This window comes from Leucoraja erinacea, chromosome 19, assembly GCF_028641065.1.
Source record: "Leucoraja erinacea ecotype New England chromosome 19, Leri_hhj_1, whole genome shotgun sequence".
Classification (NCBI taxonomy): domain Eukaryota; kingdom Metazoa; phylum Chordata; class Chondrichthyes; order Rajiformes; family Rajidae; genus Leucoraja; species Leucoraja erinaceus.
Window position 1 is genome coordinate 17,119,515 of NC_073395.1, and position 21,296 is coordinate 17,140,810.

The 21,296-nt window shown below is 42.5% G+C and overlaps 2 protein-coding genes across 11 annotated transcripts in view; one reads left to right on the plus strand and one right to left on the minus strand.

Moving 5' to 3' along the window:
* The window catches only part of pphln1 (periphilin 1), a 73,971-nt gene extending 66,059 nt beyond the window's left edge, over positions 1-7,912 (plus strand). For all 5 annotated transcript variants that reach the window (XM_055650431.1, XM_055650433.1, XM_055650429.1 and 2 more), the window contains one exon: positions 5,687-7,912. In XM_055650431.1, the coding sequence (XP_055506406.1) occupies positions 5,687-5,881 (195 nt within the window). In that variant the 3' untranslated portion in view covers positions 5,882-7,912. The remainder of the gene's footprint in view (positions 1-5,686) is intronic.
* A 10,291-nt stretch (positions 7,913-18,203) lies between these two features.
* The window catches only part of LOC129706274 (prickle-like protein 1), a 108,521-nt gene continuing 105,428 nt past the window's right edge, over positions 18,204-21,296 (minus strand). For all 6 annotated transcript variants that reach the window (XM_055650456.1, XM_055650455.1, XM_055650457.1 and 3 more), the window contains one exon: positions 18,204-20,008. In XM_055650456.1, the coding sequence (XP_055506431.1) occupies positions 19,161-20,008 (848 nt within the window). In that variant the 3' untranslated portion in view covers positions 18,204-19,160. The remainder of the gene's footprint in view (positions 20,009-21,296) is intronic.

A 21,296-nucleotide genomic window follows, 5' to 3' on the forward strand; every position in this document is an offset into this window, starting at 1 on the left:
CAAAACCAAGGTAGAATGCCATTTTAAAACGTGCAACAAAGTTCAATATTTTAATGACTTTTTAACAGCAGAAATAGTTGTTAAATATCCAGCATTCTCATTAATTCACTGAGGTATGATAATTATTCCAAAGATGTTTGGAAGGGCAAAAAATCCCTGACAACTGCTTATGCATATGTGTATAATTAATGCTGTCAGTTTCTTGTTGTAATGTTGGCGAATGGTGAAGGTATCACAACTGTGATCAAACGACATAAGTCTGAAGAAGGGTCTCAAAACATCATCCATTCCTTCTCTCTGGAGATACTGCCTGTCCCACAGAGTTACTTCAGCTTTTTTTAAAGGTTGTTTTGAATAGGGAGAACGCTGGACCTTACGGGAAAGTACTGAATTGGAGTAGGGCAAACAGTAAAATGTATTAGGCACGAGCTCGGGAGGGTACACTGGGACTGATTGTAACTTACACCTGCTAAGTCTACATCTGACAAATGGAAGTTATTTAAAGACCAGTTGATTGAAGCTCAGAACCGCGTGTTCCAGTGAGGAGGAGGGATAAGGATGGCAAAGTAAGGGATCCTTGGATAAACATAAGAGGTTGTACATTTGGTCAAAAAGAAAAAGGATGCGCATGTAAGGTTTAAGAGGATGGAATCACGGGCTTTGAGGAATATCATGAAAGGAAGAAAGAACTCAAAAGCAGGTGATTAGAAGGGCCAAAAGGGGCCACAAAATGGCAAGTCAGTTTATAGAAAATCCAGGCTTTTTATACATATGTAAAAAACAAGAGGATCCTCTTCACCATCTATCCATCTGTGCCGTCATATCTCGAGATCCATAGACTTCAACAAAAGGATCGAGGTGTAGCTCAATTGTACCTGGGGCCTTCGCATTCATACCATAAAAAATGCTAAATGCATCATTTCACACTTGCCGAAATTAAATTCCATCTGCCATTGCTATGCCCAATTTACCAGTTAATCGATACTGTTCTGTAAAAGGTTAAGATTTTGATTTTGTGTCAGGAAAATCTATGTTTTAGGAAGATGTATATTTGAAAGAAAGGGAGAAAAATACAATGATGCAAATGCTCTCTGTCACTTCCTAAATTTATTTCAATTCTTTAGAGTTCATTATTTGTTCATTTAGAGATATAAGGTGAAAACAGGCTCATCGGACCACTGAGTCTGTGCCAACCAGCTATCACCATGCACATTAACCTATAACACACTAGGGACAATTTTACAACTTACCAAAGTCAATTAACCTACAAACGTATACATCTTTGAGTGTGGGAGGAAACCGGTGCACTCGGAGAAAACCCACGCGGTCACAGGGAGAACGTACAAACTCCATACAGACAGTCAAAATATAACCAGGTTCTCTGGCGTGTAACTACTTTTGTGCCACTGTGAGGTATTATAATTTTCTAAACCCAAAGTGATTTCATGTTTGAGCAAATCATTTTTTATACATGAAACAAGTGGTATCATTTTATTATATACTGTTTTCTTTATACGTATTTGATTTAAAGATAATTTTTAATTGCAAGGAAGTTAACTTTGTGTTTTCTTAGCTGAAAATGTTTAAATGATGCGCTGCAGGTTTATAGAAGTTTAGGAAGAATCCAATATGCTGGCAGAACAAATTTAGAAACATTTAAAGGCAGCCAAAAGTACAAGTGGCTATAAAGTAAATATTTGATTTTTTTAGAATTTCGGTACTCTTGATTCGGTTTTAAAAATAATTGCTTTCCAGTGTCTAGAAGAAAGTCTTAAATAACTTCCGCAGAGACTGCCAGCTATGTTGGCAGATAAACTGTGAGGTTTGTTGTTCTAATTATATTTTAGTTGATTCTGGTAGCCCACAGTACAAATAGCTAATTTAGGTTTAAAGCACATGTGGTTTGATTGGCAAATAACAGCAAAGAGTCTGTTATTTTATTCCAGAATAAATTCACTTCAATGACTAAGACATTTATGTTTTGCAAGAAAATAATAACTACCAAGAAAAGAACATTTTTATAAAAGTGATGGACTATCAAGATAATTTAAACAACATGAACATTACAACAAGAGATACTTGAAAAGTAGTTAAATAATTTGTTCTGTGGGCTGTAGCCAACAATTCACAATGTAGCACAATAAGGTTTTATATAACGCAAGTTTAAAAGGAAAGGTTAACCTAGAAAGAGCATTACCATTGTTTAGTTTATATTTTTGTCCAATTCTAAAGCTTTTTAAAGTTTTTTATGAATCAATGTTTTTCATTGTTTGTTAACTACATTTTTTTATTGCATCCTAATTAAATCCTTTTTTTAAATGAATTTTTCAGGAAATGAAAACCTCATGTTTTCAAAACAAATTGGACAGTTGTTATTTGCAATGCCATTGGTCAAGAACCACATCATTCTTGTACTTTTCACCAGGGAACACTTGAGTACTGTTTGGAAGTGAAGCAGTTTATGATTCAAAATTATGCAACGTGGGTGGTCTACAACAAAGCATTACATTTTACTGGTTGCTTCGTGATTCTTAATATTCCATATATTATATGGGGTTATAATGCACCAACATTATTTCTCATCTTTGCTTTTTATTTTGCTCCATAAAGTAGTGAAGTAAATGTATTCATTTTAGTTAGTCTGGGTAACTTGGATTCCAAATTTGAAACCATTGAACCTTGACCTGGACAAACTCTAGGTACTTTTTGCAGGTGTCGGAATTGGTCAGAAACCTGTGTGTTTTGTTTGGATTGCTCCTTGTGTATAAAAAGAAGGTAGGCACAAGCGGAGTGACTATTTTGGGAGATGCTGTGTGTTGAGATGAATGCTGTGTTTGAGAATAAGCTTGGAGGCTTTGACTCGAAGGGGTTGCGATGAGGAGGCTGAGGGTGGCAGCAAGGGGGACATATTTAATTATGTGACATTTTTATTCAGTCTAAGTGCAATTGTGATGGCAATTAGGGCATTGGTATTCTCTTCCTGCATGATGTGGGAAGTCAGAGACATTTCCAGTGTTGGTGAGGGCTATACATGGGGGAGGTGCATCCAGCAGCAGCTCCTGACTGACTCCGTGAGGGAACTGGAGGTGCAGCTAGATTAACCTCAGGATGGTCCCGGAGACGGAGAGCTTCGTAGATAAAAGTTACAGTGAGGTGGTCACACCTGAGGTGCAGGCAGAAAATAGATGAGTGACTATCAGGAAGGGTAAAGATTGTAGGCAGAAAGTGCAAGAATCCGCTGTGGCCATTCCCCTCAAACAAGCATAATATTTTGGATACTGTTGGCGGGGATGACCATTCGGAGAACAGCAACAGCAGTCAGGTCATGGCTCTGTGGCACAGCAAGAAAGGGTGAAGTCAGACAACAGATGAGTAACTTAAAAGTCATGGGGGCAGACAGGAGGTTCAGTGGCTACAAGTGGGACTCTAGGATGGTGTAATGCCTCCCTGGTGCCAAGGTCCAGGAAGTGTCTGAGCGGTTGTAGAACATTCTCAACGGTGGGGAGGGGTCAGCGGCGAGAAGTAATTGTGCATATTGACAGAAATCACTTGGGTGGGAAAAATGCATTTCGTTGAGGCCCTCCAGAATCGAAAAAGGTTGAGGTCCTCCAGAATGAATATAGGGAGTTGGGTAAAAGGTTAAAAATCAGGATCTGAATTGTAGAAATCTCCAGATTAATCCCAGTGCTATGAGCTAAGGAGGCAACATTAGAGGGTAAGAACACATTGGTGGTTGAGTCATACTTGTATAAAGGACATGGAGGTGATCTATCCCAGGCATCAATGCTGAAGTTCTTCACGGCAATATACTAGGCTTAACAATCTCTAAATGCTTCATTAATGGCTTTCCTGCCATCAAATGTCAGAAGTGGAGAGGTTTTCAGAAGAGTGCATGAGGCTAAATTCTATTTGCTGCTTCTCAACAAATAATGCAACTGATGCCTGCATTCAACAAGAGCTAAACATTCAAATGTGGTCTGATAAATGGCTAGTAAACTCTGCATCACACATACCAGGCCATAACCATCACCAATTACCCTTAACATCGAATGTCATTATACCATTGTGTAATTCCACCACCATCAATCTCTAGGAGGTCACTAGAAATTAAACTGGACCAGAAACCTAAATACCATGGTAGTAAAGCAGGTCTGCCTGGTATCCTGTGGTAAGTGTCTCACTTCCCTAGCATCCAAAGGCCTTTCTACCTTCTTCAAACATAGATCAGGAGTATGATCAAGTATTCCTTATTTGTCTGAATGAATGCTGTGCCAACAACTCTAAAACAGCTCTGTGTAATCCTGCACATAGCAGCCCACTTTATTAGCACCCCATCAATTACCCTGAACATTAATTCCCTCCACAAGCACACAGTGACTGCAGTGGGTAACAACACCAAAATGCATTTCAGTGACTGGCTCACACTGCTCCAACAGTATCTCATAAACCTATGGCCTCTGCTCCATAAAGGACAAGAGCACGCACCCCCACTTGCAGTTTCTCCTTCACATCACACAGCATTCTGACCGCAACATATTGCAATTCCTTGATTATTTCTGGGCCTAAATCCTGTAACTTCCTGCAGCTCTGAGAGCACCTTCACCTGAAGAGCTTGAGTTCTCAAGTAGTGAGTCAAACAATCTCTCAAGGCTTTTAGGAATGGTCAATAAATACTGTACGAGGCTGGAAAATTCGTTTTTGAAAATGGGTTGCGAACTGTTATGTTATGGTTTTCATTGACAGCCCTTGGACTATACTATTCCTACTATACTATTCCAGCTCCACTGGTCTGCATTTTAATGCATTTTAAAACAATGCAAAAATGTTTATTGATAATGCATTTACAGGGCCTCCATATTTTTCTGTAAGGCAGAACCCTTCTTACCCCTGGCTGGCAGCTCCATAGAGAGTGTCGGCATTGCCCTCGTCACAGGTCAGCGCATTTCTGTCTTCCACACCTGCACCATGCAATAAAAGTTATTGACAAGCTGAAGGTTGGTGCCTCGGATTTATTGCTCCGCAGCTGAATTCCAGTGGCAAAACATGCATATACTCAGTTGGGGAGCAGGGTGCACTTAATTTGAATGGGATCACTGATCTTGATTTAAAAAAAGCAAAGTGCAGGTAATGGTTTGTTTATTTTACTTGATCTTTGTTTTCAATTTATATTGAGTGATTTGTTTTTAAGTAAATTTATTTTTTAATGTTATTAATTATTTAAATATTTTTAAGCTGTTTTTTTTTAAATGCCTGACTATTAAAGAGATTTAAGGACAGTCAAAGGGTCTTTGACAGTTGTGAGCTTCATGGGGCATGCAGTAGCCAGGCCTTGGGGCCAATTATTACCACCGAGATGTAAAAGTGCTGCTACAAGAATACTGTAGGGAGCAAGCACAGGCAGCTGATCAGATTGATGAATGGTCATCAAACTGAAATGTTAACTCTGTTTCTCTTTAACTAACCAATTACTTGAATTTTAGGCATTGCGTCCTTAAAGAAACATTCATATGCTTCTGACTTACCTGGAAAAAACATTTACATTGAAGGCACAGGGTATTTTAATTAAAATGTGCTGCACAAAATTACACGTCATAGAATTTTTATTGTGAATGTAATTCAAAAACTTATTACATTATGTTACACTAAAGTAATAAAATTTATATTGCTACTCTTTTTTTATTTTCAGGTTTATGGACAAGACTGTGAAACGTTTGGCATGGTTGTTCAAATGCTCATTGCCAAAGACCCATCATTGGAAAACACAATACAATTTGCACTCAGAGAAAATTTGCGTGAAATAGGAGAACGATGCATTGAAGAACTCAGAGCGTTCATCACCCAGTATGATTCTGCTCCTGGAGAGCATTTAGGAAGATCATAACTCCATGACTTGGGCTCCTGTTAATTCTTCTGCTTTTGTTGAAAGTCATTTTTGTTACAAACTATGATCAATTAATTAACATTAATTTGAATCTAGCAACACAGCCTATGCTGGTGTAAACTGATTTCATCTACTGTTTGAATATCTTTAAACTTACTATCTTTATGATGGAAGTGCAAATTATGTTTAAAATGTATGGTGAACATAGAAACATATCCATATTGACCTCCGGAATCTATTCCTTACATAATGGTGTCCATAATTGGGGTGCATTTCAGAGATCAGTATGGATTGGCGGCTAAATGGATTTATTTTTTTTGGTGTATGTAAACCATGTAATCCAAATGGAGAAACTTAAAAGAATATCCCAGGCTTGGGTTCCACAGTTAGGTCTTACTGTTTATGCAAGATTGTTAACAGCCCATTTGGTAAAACAGAATGATTTGAGATACTTTATTTAGAGCTCACCATGTGGGAACTAACAAATTTGTGCAGCTTCTGTGGTTGTGTACTGAAATGATAAAATAGGAAGAAACAAAAAATCTCCTGATGACTCATTTTGTAAGATGTTTTCCAATTTGGTTGTGAGCTGAACATAGCACGAATAACATTGATGCATGATCTGGTGGTTGGCTAGATATTAGAGGAGGGATTATACCTTGAAAAGCAGAGAAACCAATCACCATTGCTTCTGACTATTTACACTCATGAACCAATGTGGGCAGATGCCTGGCGAGGCAGATCAGATTATGCCAGGAAACTAAGTCACTTGTTACATCTGTTATCTGGGAATGAACATGAAGAATTGTCCCTGCATAGGATTTATGAGGGCAGTTAGTATTCACAAGATAATATTGAGGAGAATCACCACTTAAAACAAGTCAAAAATGTCCACACTAACAATGGTGCTGTAAATTCAGATTTTAGAATATTCCTTTAAGTGATTTTATTAACACTCATAACTACTCTATTCCCAATCAGTTTAACTTGTTCAGTTAATTAGAATTCACCAATTAGAAAGATGATCAACAGACAAATAAAATATTGGCTGCATAGAGCGGCACGGCGCATAGCAGTAGAGTTGCTGCCTTACAGCGCCAGCAGACACGAGTTCCATCCTGATTACGGGTGCTGTCTGTATGGAGTTTGTACGTTCTCCCCGTGACCATGTGGGTTTTCTCCGAGATCTTCAGTTTCCTTCCACACTCCAAAGACGTACAGGTTTGTAGGTTAATTGGCTTGGTATAATTGTAAATTGTCCCTAGTATGTGTAGAATAGTGTTAATGTGCAGGGATCGCTGGTCGACGCAGACTTGGTGGGCCGAAGGGCCTGTTTCCGCGATGTATCTCTAAACTAATCGTAGTACCAAGTAAACTGTATCATAAGATCTCTGTTGTATTATGAGAAATTTTAAAAAAAAACATAAATTAGAAATTACACATCTGCACTGCAGCTTAGAATCATAATTGAGTGTCATGTTTTTGTTTTCTGTATAGCAATTCCTTTTATTTGTAATTTAAGTATTAAAATGAAAAGAACTAACGAACGAAAAGAATTTTGCTTTTACTGTCGAAGTGAATGAATTTAAGAAAGATAAATCCTGATTCGGTGACAACAGGTGATATATGAGGAAACAATTAAGAAAAGTTCAATCTGTAGTGAGTCATTGTTAAGGCCAGATCATTCGTTCTGTTGGAGGTGGAGGGAACAAAGCACTGTGATATTGATTAAATGATTCCAGTAAGTTCAAGCATTGTAATGGAATGTGAAAGTTTATGTTGTTCATCTGGCAGTTTCTGTTTTTTAAATTAATTAAATTATTGGAATATTACCCCTCCCCCCCCCCCCCCCATTTGCCCAAATGAAGAGGTCCTTTGCAATATGATTGCTGTTAGTCACATTCCAGCAAATGGTGTTCACCATACATTTCTGGCCATAATGTGGAAGATTGACTGCGAGATTGAAATAAAAAATACATTTTCTGTTAATATTTGGTTTCAATGCAAAATAAAACTTGGTCTGTGCTATTATGCTTGCCTGTTGGTCGAGCTGAGTAAGGGTCTGTCTCACTTGATCGTTATCTCTGTTTAATGTTTCTTCCCAAAGAAGCAATTACATATCTGCCTCCACCAATACATCTCACAGTTCATTCCAGGAACCCACCATGTTCTGTGTAAAACAAAACGTATGGAATTGCCCAAAAGTAGAATGGAATTCCTATGATTCTTGGTGCTTATTCCTTCCCAAGACCTTGAAACTCATTGTCCTTAACCCTCCATACCCTCCTACAATTATCTCTGATAATGACACTAATAGTGTCAAAGATTAAGTACTGAGGAATATTTGGATGTTTCAATTATCATTTTAAACAATATCTTAATTTTGTGCATAGAACAGAAGCTCTGAGTGTTAAAGAAAGTATATAGTAAGCTTGCATTCATATGTTGGGACATTGAGTAGATGACTCGGGATGTCATGATGTAGCTTGATAGGACTTTGGTTAGGCCACATTTGGAATATCGCTGCCATTCTGGTCACCTCATTACAGAAGAATGGAAGCTTTGGAAAGGGTTCAGAGGAGGTTTAACAGAATGATTCCTCGATTCGGGGGTATTAATTATAGGGAGTTCTTGGGCAGACTTGGATTGTTTTCTCTAGAATGCCGCAGTTTGCGGGGAGACCTGATAGAAGTATATAAAATTATGAGGGTCAAAGATAGGGTAGACAGTCAGAACCTTTTTCCCAGGATGGAAACATCAAATACGTGACATGGCTTTAAGGTGAAAGGAGCAAAGTTTGAGGGAGATGTGTGGGGCAACATTTTTTTGTACAGAGGGTGGTGAGTGCATGGAATGCACTGCCAGGGTTGATAGGTGACGCAGATACTATAGTGGCATCTAACCCTTTTTCATCCATGAACTTGTCCAAATGTCTTTTAAAGGTTGTTAAGGTATCTACCTCAACTACCTCTGCTGGCGGCTCGTACTATATACCCACCATCCTCTTTTGAGAAACTTGTCCCTCATCTGCACCCTTTTGGCTCCACATCACTTGCAGCCTTTATGTGGACAATACTCTGGGTATAGTCTCATCCTTGTTCTGTACATCTGCTGCAGGATTTCCCGGTCCAGTCCAAAACTCTTGCGAAAAACATTTGCCATCTTCATTGCTTGCTACATCTCTATTTCATGAACCAGCACAGCAACATATCCATATAAATATTGCTGTATGAATGCTCCATGCAATGATGGATTAAATTATGTTAAGAGCTTGCTGCTTGATTATGAAGAATCATATGGAATGTACACAGGCAGCCATATGCATGTGCAAACAATTGTCTTGTTTACTACAATAGGTAGGCAAAATCACATGCTTACACTCAGCTATCTGTTTAATGCAGCTTACACCCAAAGCAAGCATGCTGTTACATTCACACCAGATGTGTTTCTTTTCTGTAGATATGCTTCTGTGGTTCCATCATTAATTTTGTAACAAACTTCCCATTTTATTTTGCAACCGAACAAACAAACACCCACCCTTTTAATTAGTTTGGATTCCTTATGCAACCTCTCATACTCACTCGTGTTGTCATAATTGCAGATTTTGAATAGCTGGCTTTTTCTTAATCTACCTCTTTTATCACCAAAAAACATATTCTTGATGGAGCTTGCCCACCAGCTAATTAAGTGTTCCTAACATGTACTGTCTGTGACATCATGTCATTCACAGCTGTTCAACACAAAGGCAAAACCTCAAACTGAAAAAAGGTTCAGGTTAAGAATTGTGACAGATTAACAACAACAAGCAAAACACTGAAGGGCTCTGACTAACTGCCAAGTTTGAAGCAGAAATGAGCAAAAGTGGCCCATTATATCCCACAGTCTGAATGTGTTGAATACTTGTAAGGACAAATACTTTTACTCTGTCATCTTAACAAAGTGCAGCTCAACTTCTAAGAAAGCCATAATCATATAGCATGGCAAGAGGCCTTTCTGCCCAACTTGTCCATATTCAATAGACCAATGTGCCCTGGTTCTTGATTCTCCTAATCTGGGTAAAAGACACCGTGCTTTTACCCTATCTATTCCCCTCATGATATTATACATCTCTACAACATCACCCTCAACCTGTGTGCCCAGGATGAGGTTTTCCATACCAGGTCACCAGAGATGTCCTCATTCTTTAGGGAACGGGGGTTCTCCCCTTCAATTATTGTTGAGGCTCTCACTAGGGTCTCCTTGATAACCCACAGCTCCACTCTTGCTCCCCTTCCCTGCATTTGTAACAAGGACAGAGTCCCCCTTGTCCTCACCTTCCACCTCATGAGCCGTCACATACAGCATATAATCCTCCAACATTTTCGCCACCTCCAACGGGATCCCACTACTGGCCACATCTTCCCTTCTCCACCTCTTTCTGTTTCCGCAGAGACCGTTCCCTCCACAACTGCCCAGCTGAGTTACTCCAGCATTTTGTGTCTACATCCCAGCTGCCTGTAGCTGTCCCATGCCTACTTTCTCCTGACCAGAGCCTCAATTTCTCTTGTCAACCAAGCTTCTTTAGTTGCACTTGCCCTGTCCTTTTCTCTAACAGGAACATGAATGCCCTGAACTCTTGTCATCACATTTTTAAAAACGTCCCACTTTTGGGATGTTCCTTTGCCTGCAAACAACCTATTCCAATCAACTTAAGCAAGTTCCTGTTTAATGCCATTAAACGTTGGTCTAACCCCAATTCAGAATTTTAACTTGTGGGCCCACCCTGTCTTTATTCATAACTATATTAAAACTAATAGTTCAGCAATCACTGATTCCATGGACACTTCAGTCCCTTGTCCTTCCCAATTTCCTAAGAATAGATCAAGTCTTCTCCTCTCCTGACTAGGGCCCTCTACATATTGTCTGAGGAAACTTTCCTGAACTCATTTGACAAATTCCACCCTTTCTAAGCCCTTGACACTATGACAGTCCCAGTCTATATTAAAATCTCCCTACTATGACAATCTTATTAGTCTTGCAGCTGCTTGCAACCTGGCATTTTTGCTCTTCTAATTCCTGTTGACTATTTGGGGGCCTATAATACAATCCCAGCAAGGTAATCATCCTGTTTGTATTTCTCAGTTACTGCCTTACTAGACAAACCATCATAGAACATAGAACTGTACAGCACAGGAACAACAATGTTTGTGCCAAATATGAAGCCAACTTAAACTCATCTCATCTGTCTGTACATGATCCATTTCCCTCAATTCTTTGCACTTCCATGTGCCTGTCTAAAAGCCCCCACCACACTGTGTAAAAACAACTTGTCCTGCATATCGCCTTTAAGGGAGTATTGTGTGCAGTTTTGGTCTCCTAATTCGAGGAAGGACATTACTGCTATTGAGGGAGTGCACCAGGTTAATTCCCAGGATGGTGGGACTGACTTATGATGAAAGAATGGGTTGATTGGGCTTCTATTCACAGGAAATAAGATGGATAAGAGGGGATCTTATAGAAACATATAAAACTCTTAAAGAATTGGACAGGCTAGATGCAGGAAAAATGTTGCCAATGTTGGGGGAGTCCTGAACCAGGGGTCACAGTTTAAGAATAAGGGGTAGGCCATTGAGGAGATGAAACACTTTTTCACCCAGAAATTTGTGAATCTGTGGAATTCTCTGCCACAGAAGGCAGTGGAGACCAATTCACTGGATGTTTTCAAGAGAGTTAGATTTAGTTCTGAGGACTAAAGGAATCAAGGGATATGGGGGGAAAAAAGCAGGAATGGGGTACAGATTTTAGATGATCATATTGAATGGCAGTGCTGGCTCAAAGGGCCGAATGGCCTACTCCTGCACCTATTTTTCTATGGTTAAACATTCCCCCTCTCACCTTCATAGCTATGTCCTCTAGTGCTGGACATTTCCATCACTAGAGGAAAAAGGTTGTGACTGTCTACTCTATGCCTCATAATTTTATATAGGGGGGGGGGGTGGGGTGGGGTGGGGGGGGGGGGGGGGGAAACTTTTGAATCTCTCCCTGCACTGGAGACCCGACCTTTTCTCGTCGGGTCTCAGTTGTCGTTGGGGCCGCAACGAGGAGCGGCCTCCAACAGGAAGAAGGCGGGGACTCAGGTGCCGACTCACCTCACCGTCGCGGAGCTGGCCGAGACCGGAGCGGGTGGAGCGGTGGAGGAGCGCTGCCGCTGCCGCTGCTGCTGCTGAGTCGGAGGCTGCTGCTGCGGGTCTGCGGACGGCGGCACCGGGAGCCCGCGGATCCCTGGAGGGAGACCGCTTTTCGGGGCTCCTGCAGCGGCGACTTCTCCCGCCCGAGTTGCGGGGTCGAAGAGCTCCTGGAGCGGGGCCTAGCACCACTGCCCCGCGCGGCTTGGAACGGCCGCGGGACTATGCGAGCGCACACCGGGGTCTTTAACACCAAGACCCGGTGTGCGACCTCGCACCACCCGGCGTGGCATTGATGGCCGCGGGACAATCGCCATCGCCAGCCGGGGGCTTTGACTTTGACTTTGACTCTGACATCGGGGGGGAGAGAGTGCAGCGGAGAGATAAGTTTGTTTGGCCTTCCATCACAGCTATGTGATGGATGTTTATGTAAAATGTAATTATGTTGTGTCTGGGGTCTATTTGTGTGTAATGTATGGCGGCAGAAACGGCATTTCATTTGGACCTCCAGGGGTCCAAATGACAATTAAATATACTATTGACTATTGACTAGATAAATTAAGCTGCCGGTTCTGTTCCTCTATTAGCCAGGTTTCCATAATGGCTACCATGGTAGCCATTATGGAAACCTGGCTGTGTTCATCTGCCTTGAATGCAGGTGTCTAGCATTAAAATGTGCAATTAAATCCAACAGTCAGTCCTTCCTCACTCCCTGCTGTGCTCCTACCTATTCTGTCCACTGAACTTAAACTTTGTCCTTGGGTTTCAGCCTTTTCTGCTCTATACCTATGGATGTGATTTTATATCCTTATAATGCACATGTGTGATCCTATTCCAATTCCACAAGCCTGTGTTCAAAGGATTGCAGAAATTTCCTTCACACATAAAAATGCAAGTTTGTTTAAGATTCTGTTTATAGCTGAAATAAAGGGTAGTTCTGCAATCCTTTGAGTTGGGTTTCCAAAGTTTGACTTCAGTTTCCTGTTTAAAATCCTTGGTGGGCTTGGATAATGATGAATGGACCTTTACTGGCTCAGATGGTTAGATCAGACCAAATGGATGGCCGTATATGGTATTATACGACCCCCGACGCATGTGGCAAGGCATCCAGGCCATCATGGACTATAGACCCACCAACACCACCCCACATCCAGCAACGCCTCCTTCCTTGAGGAGCTTAACCACTTCTATGGCCGCTTCGACAGGGACAATCTAGAGACAGCCATCAAGGCTGTGCTCCCTGCCGATCACCAACCCCTCACACTCACCCCCTACGACGTGTACGTGGCACTGAGTAGGACTAATGCACGTAAGGCTGCTGGCCCTAACGGCATCCCCGGGCGCGTCCTCAGTGCCTGTGCTGCGCAGCTGACAGACGTCTGGACTGACATCTTCAACCTGTCACTTGCCCAAGCAGTTGTCCCCACGTGCCTTAAAACCACCTCCATCGTGCCGGTGCCAAAACACTCCACTGCGGCAAGCCTCAACGACTTCCGCCCAGTTGCACTTACCCCCATCATCACCAAGTGCTTTGAGAGGCTGGTCCTGGCACACCTCAAAGGCTGCCTACCCCCCACACTGGATCCCTATCAGTTTGCCTACCGCAAGAACAGGAGTACGGAGGATGCCATCTCAACAGCACTTCACTCCGCCCTCTCCTACCTCGTCAACAGAGACACGTAAGAATGCTGTTCATCGATTACAGCTCAGCATTCAACACCATTATACCCTCTAAACTGATCACCAAACTCGGTGACCTGGGCATCGACCCCTCCCTCTGCAACTGGATACTGGACTTTCTAACCAACAGACCCCAGTCTGTTAGGTTAGACAAGCACACCTCTTCAACCCTCACCCTGAACACCGGCGTTCCACAGGGCTGTGTGCTGAGCCCCCTCCTCTACTCCCTCTTCACCTACAACTGCACACCTGTACATGGTACTAACACATCATCAAGTATGCAGATGATACAACGGTGATTGGCCTCATCAGCAACAATGATGAGTCAGCCTATAGGGAGGAAGTCCAGCTCCTAGCAGCATGGTGCGTTGACAACAACCTGGCCCTTAACTCCAAGAAGACCAAGGAGCTCATTGTTGACTTCAGGAAGTCTAGGGGTGGCACGCACACCCCCATCCACATCAACGGGACGGAGGTGGAACGTGTTTCCAGCTTCAGGTTCCTGGGGGTCAACATCTCCGATGACCTCTCTTGGACCCACAATACCTCAACTCTGGTCAAGAAGGCTCACCAGCATCTCTTCTTCCTGTGGAGACTGAAGAATGTCCATCTTTCTCCTCAGATTCTGGTGAACTTCTACCGCTGCACCTTCGAGAGCATCCTTACCAACTGTATCACAGTATGGTATGGCAACTGCTCTGTCTCCGACCGGAAAGCACTGCAGAGGGTGGTGAAAATTGCCCAACGCATCACCGGTTCCTCGCTCCCCTCCATTGAGTCTGTCCAAAGCAAGCGCTGTCTGCGAAGGGCGCTCAGCATCGTCAAGGACTGCTCTCACCCCAACCATGGACTGTTTAACCTCCTACCATCCGGGAGGCGCTACAGGTCTCTCCATTGCCGAACCAGCAGGTCCGGGAACAGCTTCTTCCCTGCGGCTGTCACACTACTCAACACTGTACCTCGGTAACTGCCAATCACCCCCACCCACCCCTGGACACTACTCCCACAGGAAAAGCACTATGACTGTATGCATGTAAATAGATTTATTTATTCTATGTCGCTCTTCCAGGGAGATGCTAACTGCATTTTGTTGTCTCTGTACTGTTCACTGACAATGACAATTAAAGTTGAATCTGAATCTGAATTAACACCAAAGTTTCCCAATGAATGTGAAAGAAATGAGTGGACCATGAAGGTGAAATTATTCCATTTCCTGGATATATCTAAGCACACCTGCACAATAGAATGCCCACAGGACCACAAGGAGCAGGCTGATCCATTGTTCAATAGGTTCATGGCTCAAACAACATTCCTCAAGTCAGTCTTCCTAACTTTCTCCATATACCTTGATTCCATTATTGATTAGAAATTGATCACAGCCTTAAATATCTGGGAGGAGTCAGTCCCTGTAGTTTACTGCACAGTGAGGGAGTTCCAAGGACTCAACCCTTGAACAGAATAAATTCTTCCTCATCTCAGTCTTTACATGTACCCATTGCTCTCAGCCCTGGCTCTGGACTGACCCAGCTGAGGAAATATCTTTCAGCATTTACCCTGTCCAGCCCTGGTGAATGTTTAATTGTCCAGTAAATCTGCTTCTTGCTCTTGGGCCTGTTTAACCTTTCCACAGAACTGAATATGTATGAATCTGAAACCATCCTTGTGAACCCTTTCCCAACCACCTCCAATGAAATTATCTTTCTTTAAGTAGGGGGACCAGAAAAGCTCACAGTGCTATTGATGGGGGTCATATGTGTCTTATGGAGCTGAAGTAAAGTATATCCCTACTTTGAAATCAGGCCCAACATTTCATTAACCTTCCCACATGAAACATTGTATGGATGTACAAGCTTTCTGTGTTTTGTGTACAAAGACCCCAATTCACCATGTGCCGCTGCTTTCTGCAGTTTATCTCCATTTAAAAATATAATTTAGCCCATCCTACCAAAGTGATTAAGTTCACATTTACCGCCATTTTACCCAATTTGCCAACTTTTCTTACACTTGCCTAACCTACGAGTGTCCCTTACATTTGCACCATTAATATACGTTGTAAACGGCTGTGGCCACAAACACTGTTCCCTGTAATACCCCACTGGTTGCCAATCTGAAACTTGATTCCCTTATCCCCACCTCCTACTCCCTGCCCATTAACCAACCCTTTATCAATGCAAATATGTTACCTTCAACACCTGACTCCTATCTTTCAGAGGCACCTTGCTGAATGCTATCTAGATGTCCAAGTGTAACACACCAGCAGATTCCCCGCTATCCACTATGGCCGAGATGTCGTCAAAAAACTCTAATAAATTCACTGGACACAATTTCCTTTTCATGAAGCCACTGATCTTTCCAGTAATCTCTGATTCTTTCCAGATTACAATTTTCCACAACTAATTATAAAAGAAGATTGGCCCATGAGGCTATATAGATGGAACTCAGAAAGAGCAAAGAGTGGTCATCTTGATGGGCTTACAACCATCAGCATGAATTGGAAGAGTGAATATGGCCACAAATAGCTGCAATAGGGATGTAATGTTTGGTTATTTTAACTTTCCTAATATAGACTGGGTCTGCCATAGTGCTCAGGGTTTGGTTGTGATGGAATGTAATGTGTCCAGAACGTTTTGCTCAAGCAATATGTAGGTGGCCCTACTAGAGAGAGGGCATCACTGGACCTCCTATTGGAAAACGAAACTGGGCAAGTTACTGGAGTGTACTTGTGGAGCACTTTAGGTCCCAAAGTGAGTATCATTTAGTTTAGTAATGAGATACAGCATGAAAACAGGCCCTTCGGCTTCATGACTCCACACGACCATCGGTCACCCATTCATGCTGTTATTACCTCACTGGACACAATTTACAGAGGCCAATGAATCTACAAACTGGCACATCTATGGGATGTAGGAGGAAACCAACGCGGTCACTGGGAGTGTGCAAACTCCACAAAGACAGCATCAGAGAGAGGTTTGAACCTGGATCTGGTGCTGTGAGGCAGCAGCTCTACCAGCTGCACCACTGTGCTGCCTATAATGCTATTAATTTTAAACTAGTTGTGGAAAAAGGATATGATTGGTCCACAAGCCCAACACCTAAATTGGAGCATGGCTCATTTTGATGTCATTAGAGAGGAACTTGTAAAGGTTGACTGGGAAGGGCTGTTTTCAGGTAACATCCCCTAATCCTGCCAGCCTTGTCCTTCACTTTAACAGGAACTTGTTAATTCCTGCAGGTTCACCATCTCGTGTTGAAAAGCCTCCTACTTGCCTGATTCAACAAGTGGAAGGCTTTTTTAAAAGTGAGGTCAGAAGAGTTCACAGCCAGCATGTCCCGACGAGAGTGAAGGGCAAAGCTGGCAGAAGTAGGGAACACAGCATGATATGGTATATTGTGACTGCTCAAAACAAAAACCATATTTCAGATATAGACAGCTTGGATCAAACTGTAGGGGAGCTTGGACTACACTTAAAAGGGAAATCGGGAGGGGAATAGAGGACATGGAAGCTAGGGAATTCAGGGAAGAGAATAGTATATAGTGAAACATATCCCCATTACAGAAGAGGGGGAGCTGAATGTCTTAAAGCATACAAAGTAGATAAACCTCCAGGGCGTGACCCGTGGGACATTTTTGGAAATTGATGGGGCTCTGGCAGAGATATTTACAACCTTCTTAACCATGGGTTGCCTATTTATTTAAGAAGATCTGTAAGAATAAACAAGTGGACTACAGGGCAGCGAGATAATATCAGTGGTGGTGAAGTTACCAGAGGGGATTCTGAGAAACAGGATCTACATGCGTTTGAAAAGGCAAGGACTGATTAGGATGATGAAGAAGATGTCTCAACAGGGGGAGTGATGTTGGGGTGGGGGTAGAGACGATTTAGGTACATGCATCGCCTTCAGTCTGAATTGCAGCACTATTTCGGCAGCAGAGACGAGCAAAAGCTGTGATCCATACTTTCTATAGAACAAATACTACCTCAGAGTGCGGGTGGCGGCAAATTGATTCTTCACTCAGGTTGATGAATGTGAAAGTCTTCGCACTTCTGACAGGATGACCAAATGACCATTGAAGTAGTGAGATGCTCTATTGTCCTGTTCTCAAAATAATACAGTGATTCATTTCAGATCTTTACCATTGGGAAGAGCAACAGCAAGGGGGCAGAAGAGATGAATCCACCATCCTTCGTTATTTTAAAGATGCAATTCCAGAAAGTTAAATAAAATTATTCTAATGCATTGTCATCCACTCTCCAAGCCTAATGGCCAGGATCGAGTATAACTGCTCTTTGTACGTTGGTACAATTGCAGGTTCCTGTCTTTTACACCCAATAAAAAATAACTTAAATTAATAAAAGCTTTATTTTCAGATTTTTGCATTTCCAATGTAGCTATTTTTTTAAAATCACAAAAAAACATATACAATTTCACCACTATTTGTTTCATTGAATGTAATGCATTTTAGTGAAACAAATTGCATTATTTGATATTTTTTTTATTTCATTCAACCACATGTTCCAGTCTTTACATTTATACAGCACTTTTGATACTTCTTTACACTATCTGAGTCACAATAAGCTCTGGTAACGTAGCAAATATCTCGGGCACACTTCTGGAATTGGGAATAGTTGACACTAGTGCACACTAAGTAATTGAACTAAAAAAAATGGGAGAAGCTGTATGTAGAAGTATTAAACTCAATACATCCTCACGAACAAAATGGTGAGCCACTGTTTAACAGGAGGGTCATTGAAAGGATGGACCTAATGTTGCAATCACTTCATTACATCTATTTCATACAACCAAACGTAAATGGGTTTTTTTTTTGCAATTCAACGATATATAAAAATATCAGTTTCATAATCTGAACTTTACAATATATACATTATTTGCACTGTTAAATTATGATTAACTTTAATTGTTAAATGCTACATTATAAATACCAACATTTTAAAATGAAATCGCAGGTCACAGCCCCTCCAATGCCTCTAGAGTGGGATTGAGGGGAGGAGGGGCAAAGACAACAGTTCATTCCGCTGTACCACAGCTTGCCTTTCTTCACCCCTTTTGCTATACAGACTCGCTGCAAATACTTCAATGTAAGTGAACATTTAATACCATAATAATATGAAGCACATTTAAATCATTAAAAAGTAACAAAAGTGAAAAAACATTTTGTTTAAATGTCCAAAGCTTTCACAAAGCATAGATCCAGCATGAAGTGTTGTCCTGGAAGGTAGAGAGCACACCATTTCTTTGCACGTGTCCACTCTGGATTGCAAGGTGGTGCAGCATTCCCAATGCCAATAGTTCTAAGCCTGGGCTTCCTGTAATTCCACATTCATTGACAGGTTGCCTCAACCAGATGGTTTAGTCATATCTGTATTCAGATTCCAGAAACGCTCTGTGCAAGTTTAGTTATCACCAACTTTGCCCTATGAAATGATACAATTCTTCCCTTTATGTCCCTTTTTCTTTTTGGCTCTCGTGGTCTGTGGTCCTGTAGTGGAAGCTGGCATCACTGACGGTGTTGCTGCAAGGTCATCGGTGTAAAGCTGGTACCTTTGGGCTCTGGGCTGTGGGATGGGTTGACCAAGGAAATAACCTTCTTCTTCCGAATCAGAGGACGAGGAGGAGCAGGTTGAGCACCAGGACTCGTCATCGTCGCCGTACAGGCCAAGAAACTTGTCCACTGCCTGGTTTAATGCGTAGTCTGGGTGGCGACTGTACTGGCCGTACATGTCTTGGTTTTGAAGATAGGCTTGCCTATCGCGGGAGACCTTAGGCTGATTTACCTTGTCACAGTCTTCGGGAGAGCGGAGATGAAGTCTCTCTCTCGGACATCTCCTATCCGCGGCCAGATGGAGAGCATTGTCCGACCGGGATTTCCTGCTCCGTCGCCAGCGATGGTGGTGCCGGTTGCTGCGCCCGTCGGCGTTGAATGCCCGGCGCCGCGTTCGTTCGCTCATCGGCGCTTGCCGGATCTCCACCTCCTCGTAGTTGCTGTTGTCGATGACGTCATCTGAAAACTTGACTTGCTGCGGTCTCATCTGCGACTTTGATCGTCTCAGCATTGGGGTGTAGAGGGGTTTTTGTGTCACCTCCGGCGTCACCACCTGGCAAAGGTCCGATGTCAGGCTCTTGAGGGACTCTGTGCTGCCGCGGGGCATCGACGAGTTCATCGTGCCCATGTTACTCATTTTCTCGCAGCTCTCCATTTCTTGGAAGTCCTGCAGGGTGAACACTGGTGATCTTTGCTGGCTGTCTCCATCTACTGAGGCTCCTGCACAGACAAACACTGGCACTCAGATCATTTAATATCACCCAGATCTCCTCCCAACACTAGTAAAATATAGGCATCATTCATTTTATTTTTAAATCATTAATTAGCCTGAGAATGATAGTACCTTCAGGCCTCGGCAAAGAACCATCTACAGTGCGTCACCCACCCATTCAAACCCCAACACTGCCTCTCATTGCTCAGGTTGTACAGATCAAAACCAGTTTGTACAGTGACGGTGAATGTGTTTAATGCAAAGTACCCAAAGCCCCAATGAAAGAATACTTTCTGGCTCACAAATGGTACAAGACAATGCAGCAGTAAATCACCGCTTTGTGGTGTGGCTGCAGTGAGTAGTCTCGAACTTCCTCATCCTACAAGACCTCACTTTGCAAATATTCCATCTTTTCATCCCTGTACAGCCCATGGGCTTCTGAAATTCTCCAGTTCTGCACTCTTCTCCACCACAAGGCTGTGGAGGCCAAGTCAATGGACATTTTTAAGGCAGATAGATAGATTCTTGATTAGAAAGAGGTGTCAGTCAATGGGGAGAAGGCAGGAGAATGGGCTTAAGAGGGAGAGATAGATCAGCCATGATTGAAGGGTGGAGTAGACTTGGGGCCGAATGGCCTAATTCTACTCCTATTCCTTGTGATCTTATGACTTCTTGCCAAAGGAATAACAGCTGTACTGTTAGTTGTCCAGGCCTTAAACAGCTGAGATTCCTTCCTTCAACCTCCCCATCTCTCTGTTATGCTTCTGCTAGTGATACACTGTGGAAACAGGTCCTTCGGCCCAACTTGCACACACCAGCCAACATGTCCCAGTTACACTAGTCCCATCTGCCTGCGCTTGGTCCATATCCCTCCAAACATGTCCTATCCATGTACCTGTCTGTTTCTTAAGTGTTGGGATAGTCCCAGTCTCAACTACCTCCTCTGGCAGCTAGTTGCATACACTCACTACTCTTTGTGTGAAAAAGTTACCACTCAGAATCCTATTAAATCTTTTCCCCATCACCTTGAACCCGTGTCCTCTGGTTCTCGATTCCCCTACTCTGGGCAAGAGAGTCTGTGCAACCACCTGATCTATTCCTCTCATGACTTTGTACACCTCTATAAGATGACACCCCTCATCCTCCTGCGCTACAAAAAATAGAGACCCAGCCTACTCAACCACTCCCTATACCTCAGACCCTCTTGTCCTGGCAAGATACTCGTAATTCTTCTCCGAACCCTTTCAAGCTTGACTATATCTTTCCAAAAACGTGCCCAGAACTGAACACAATACT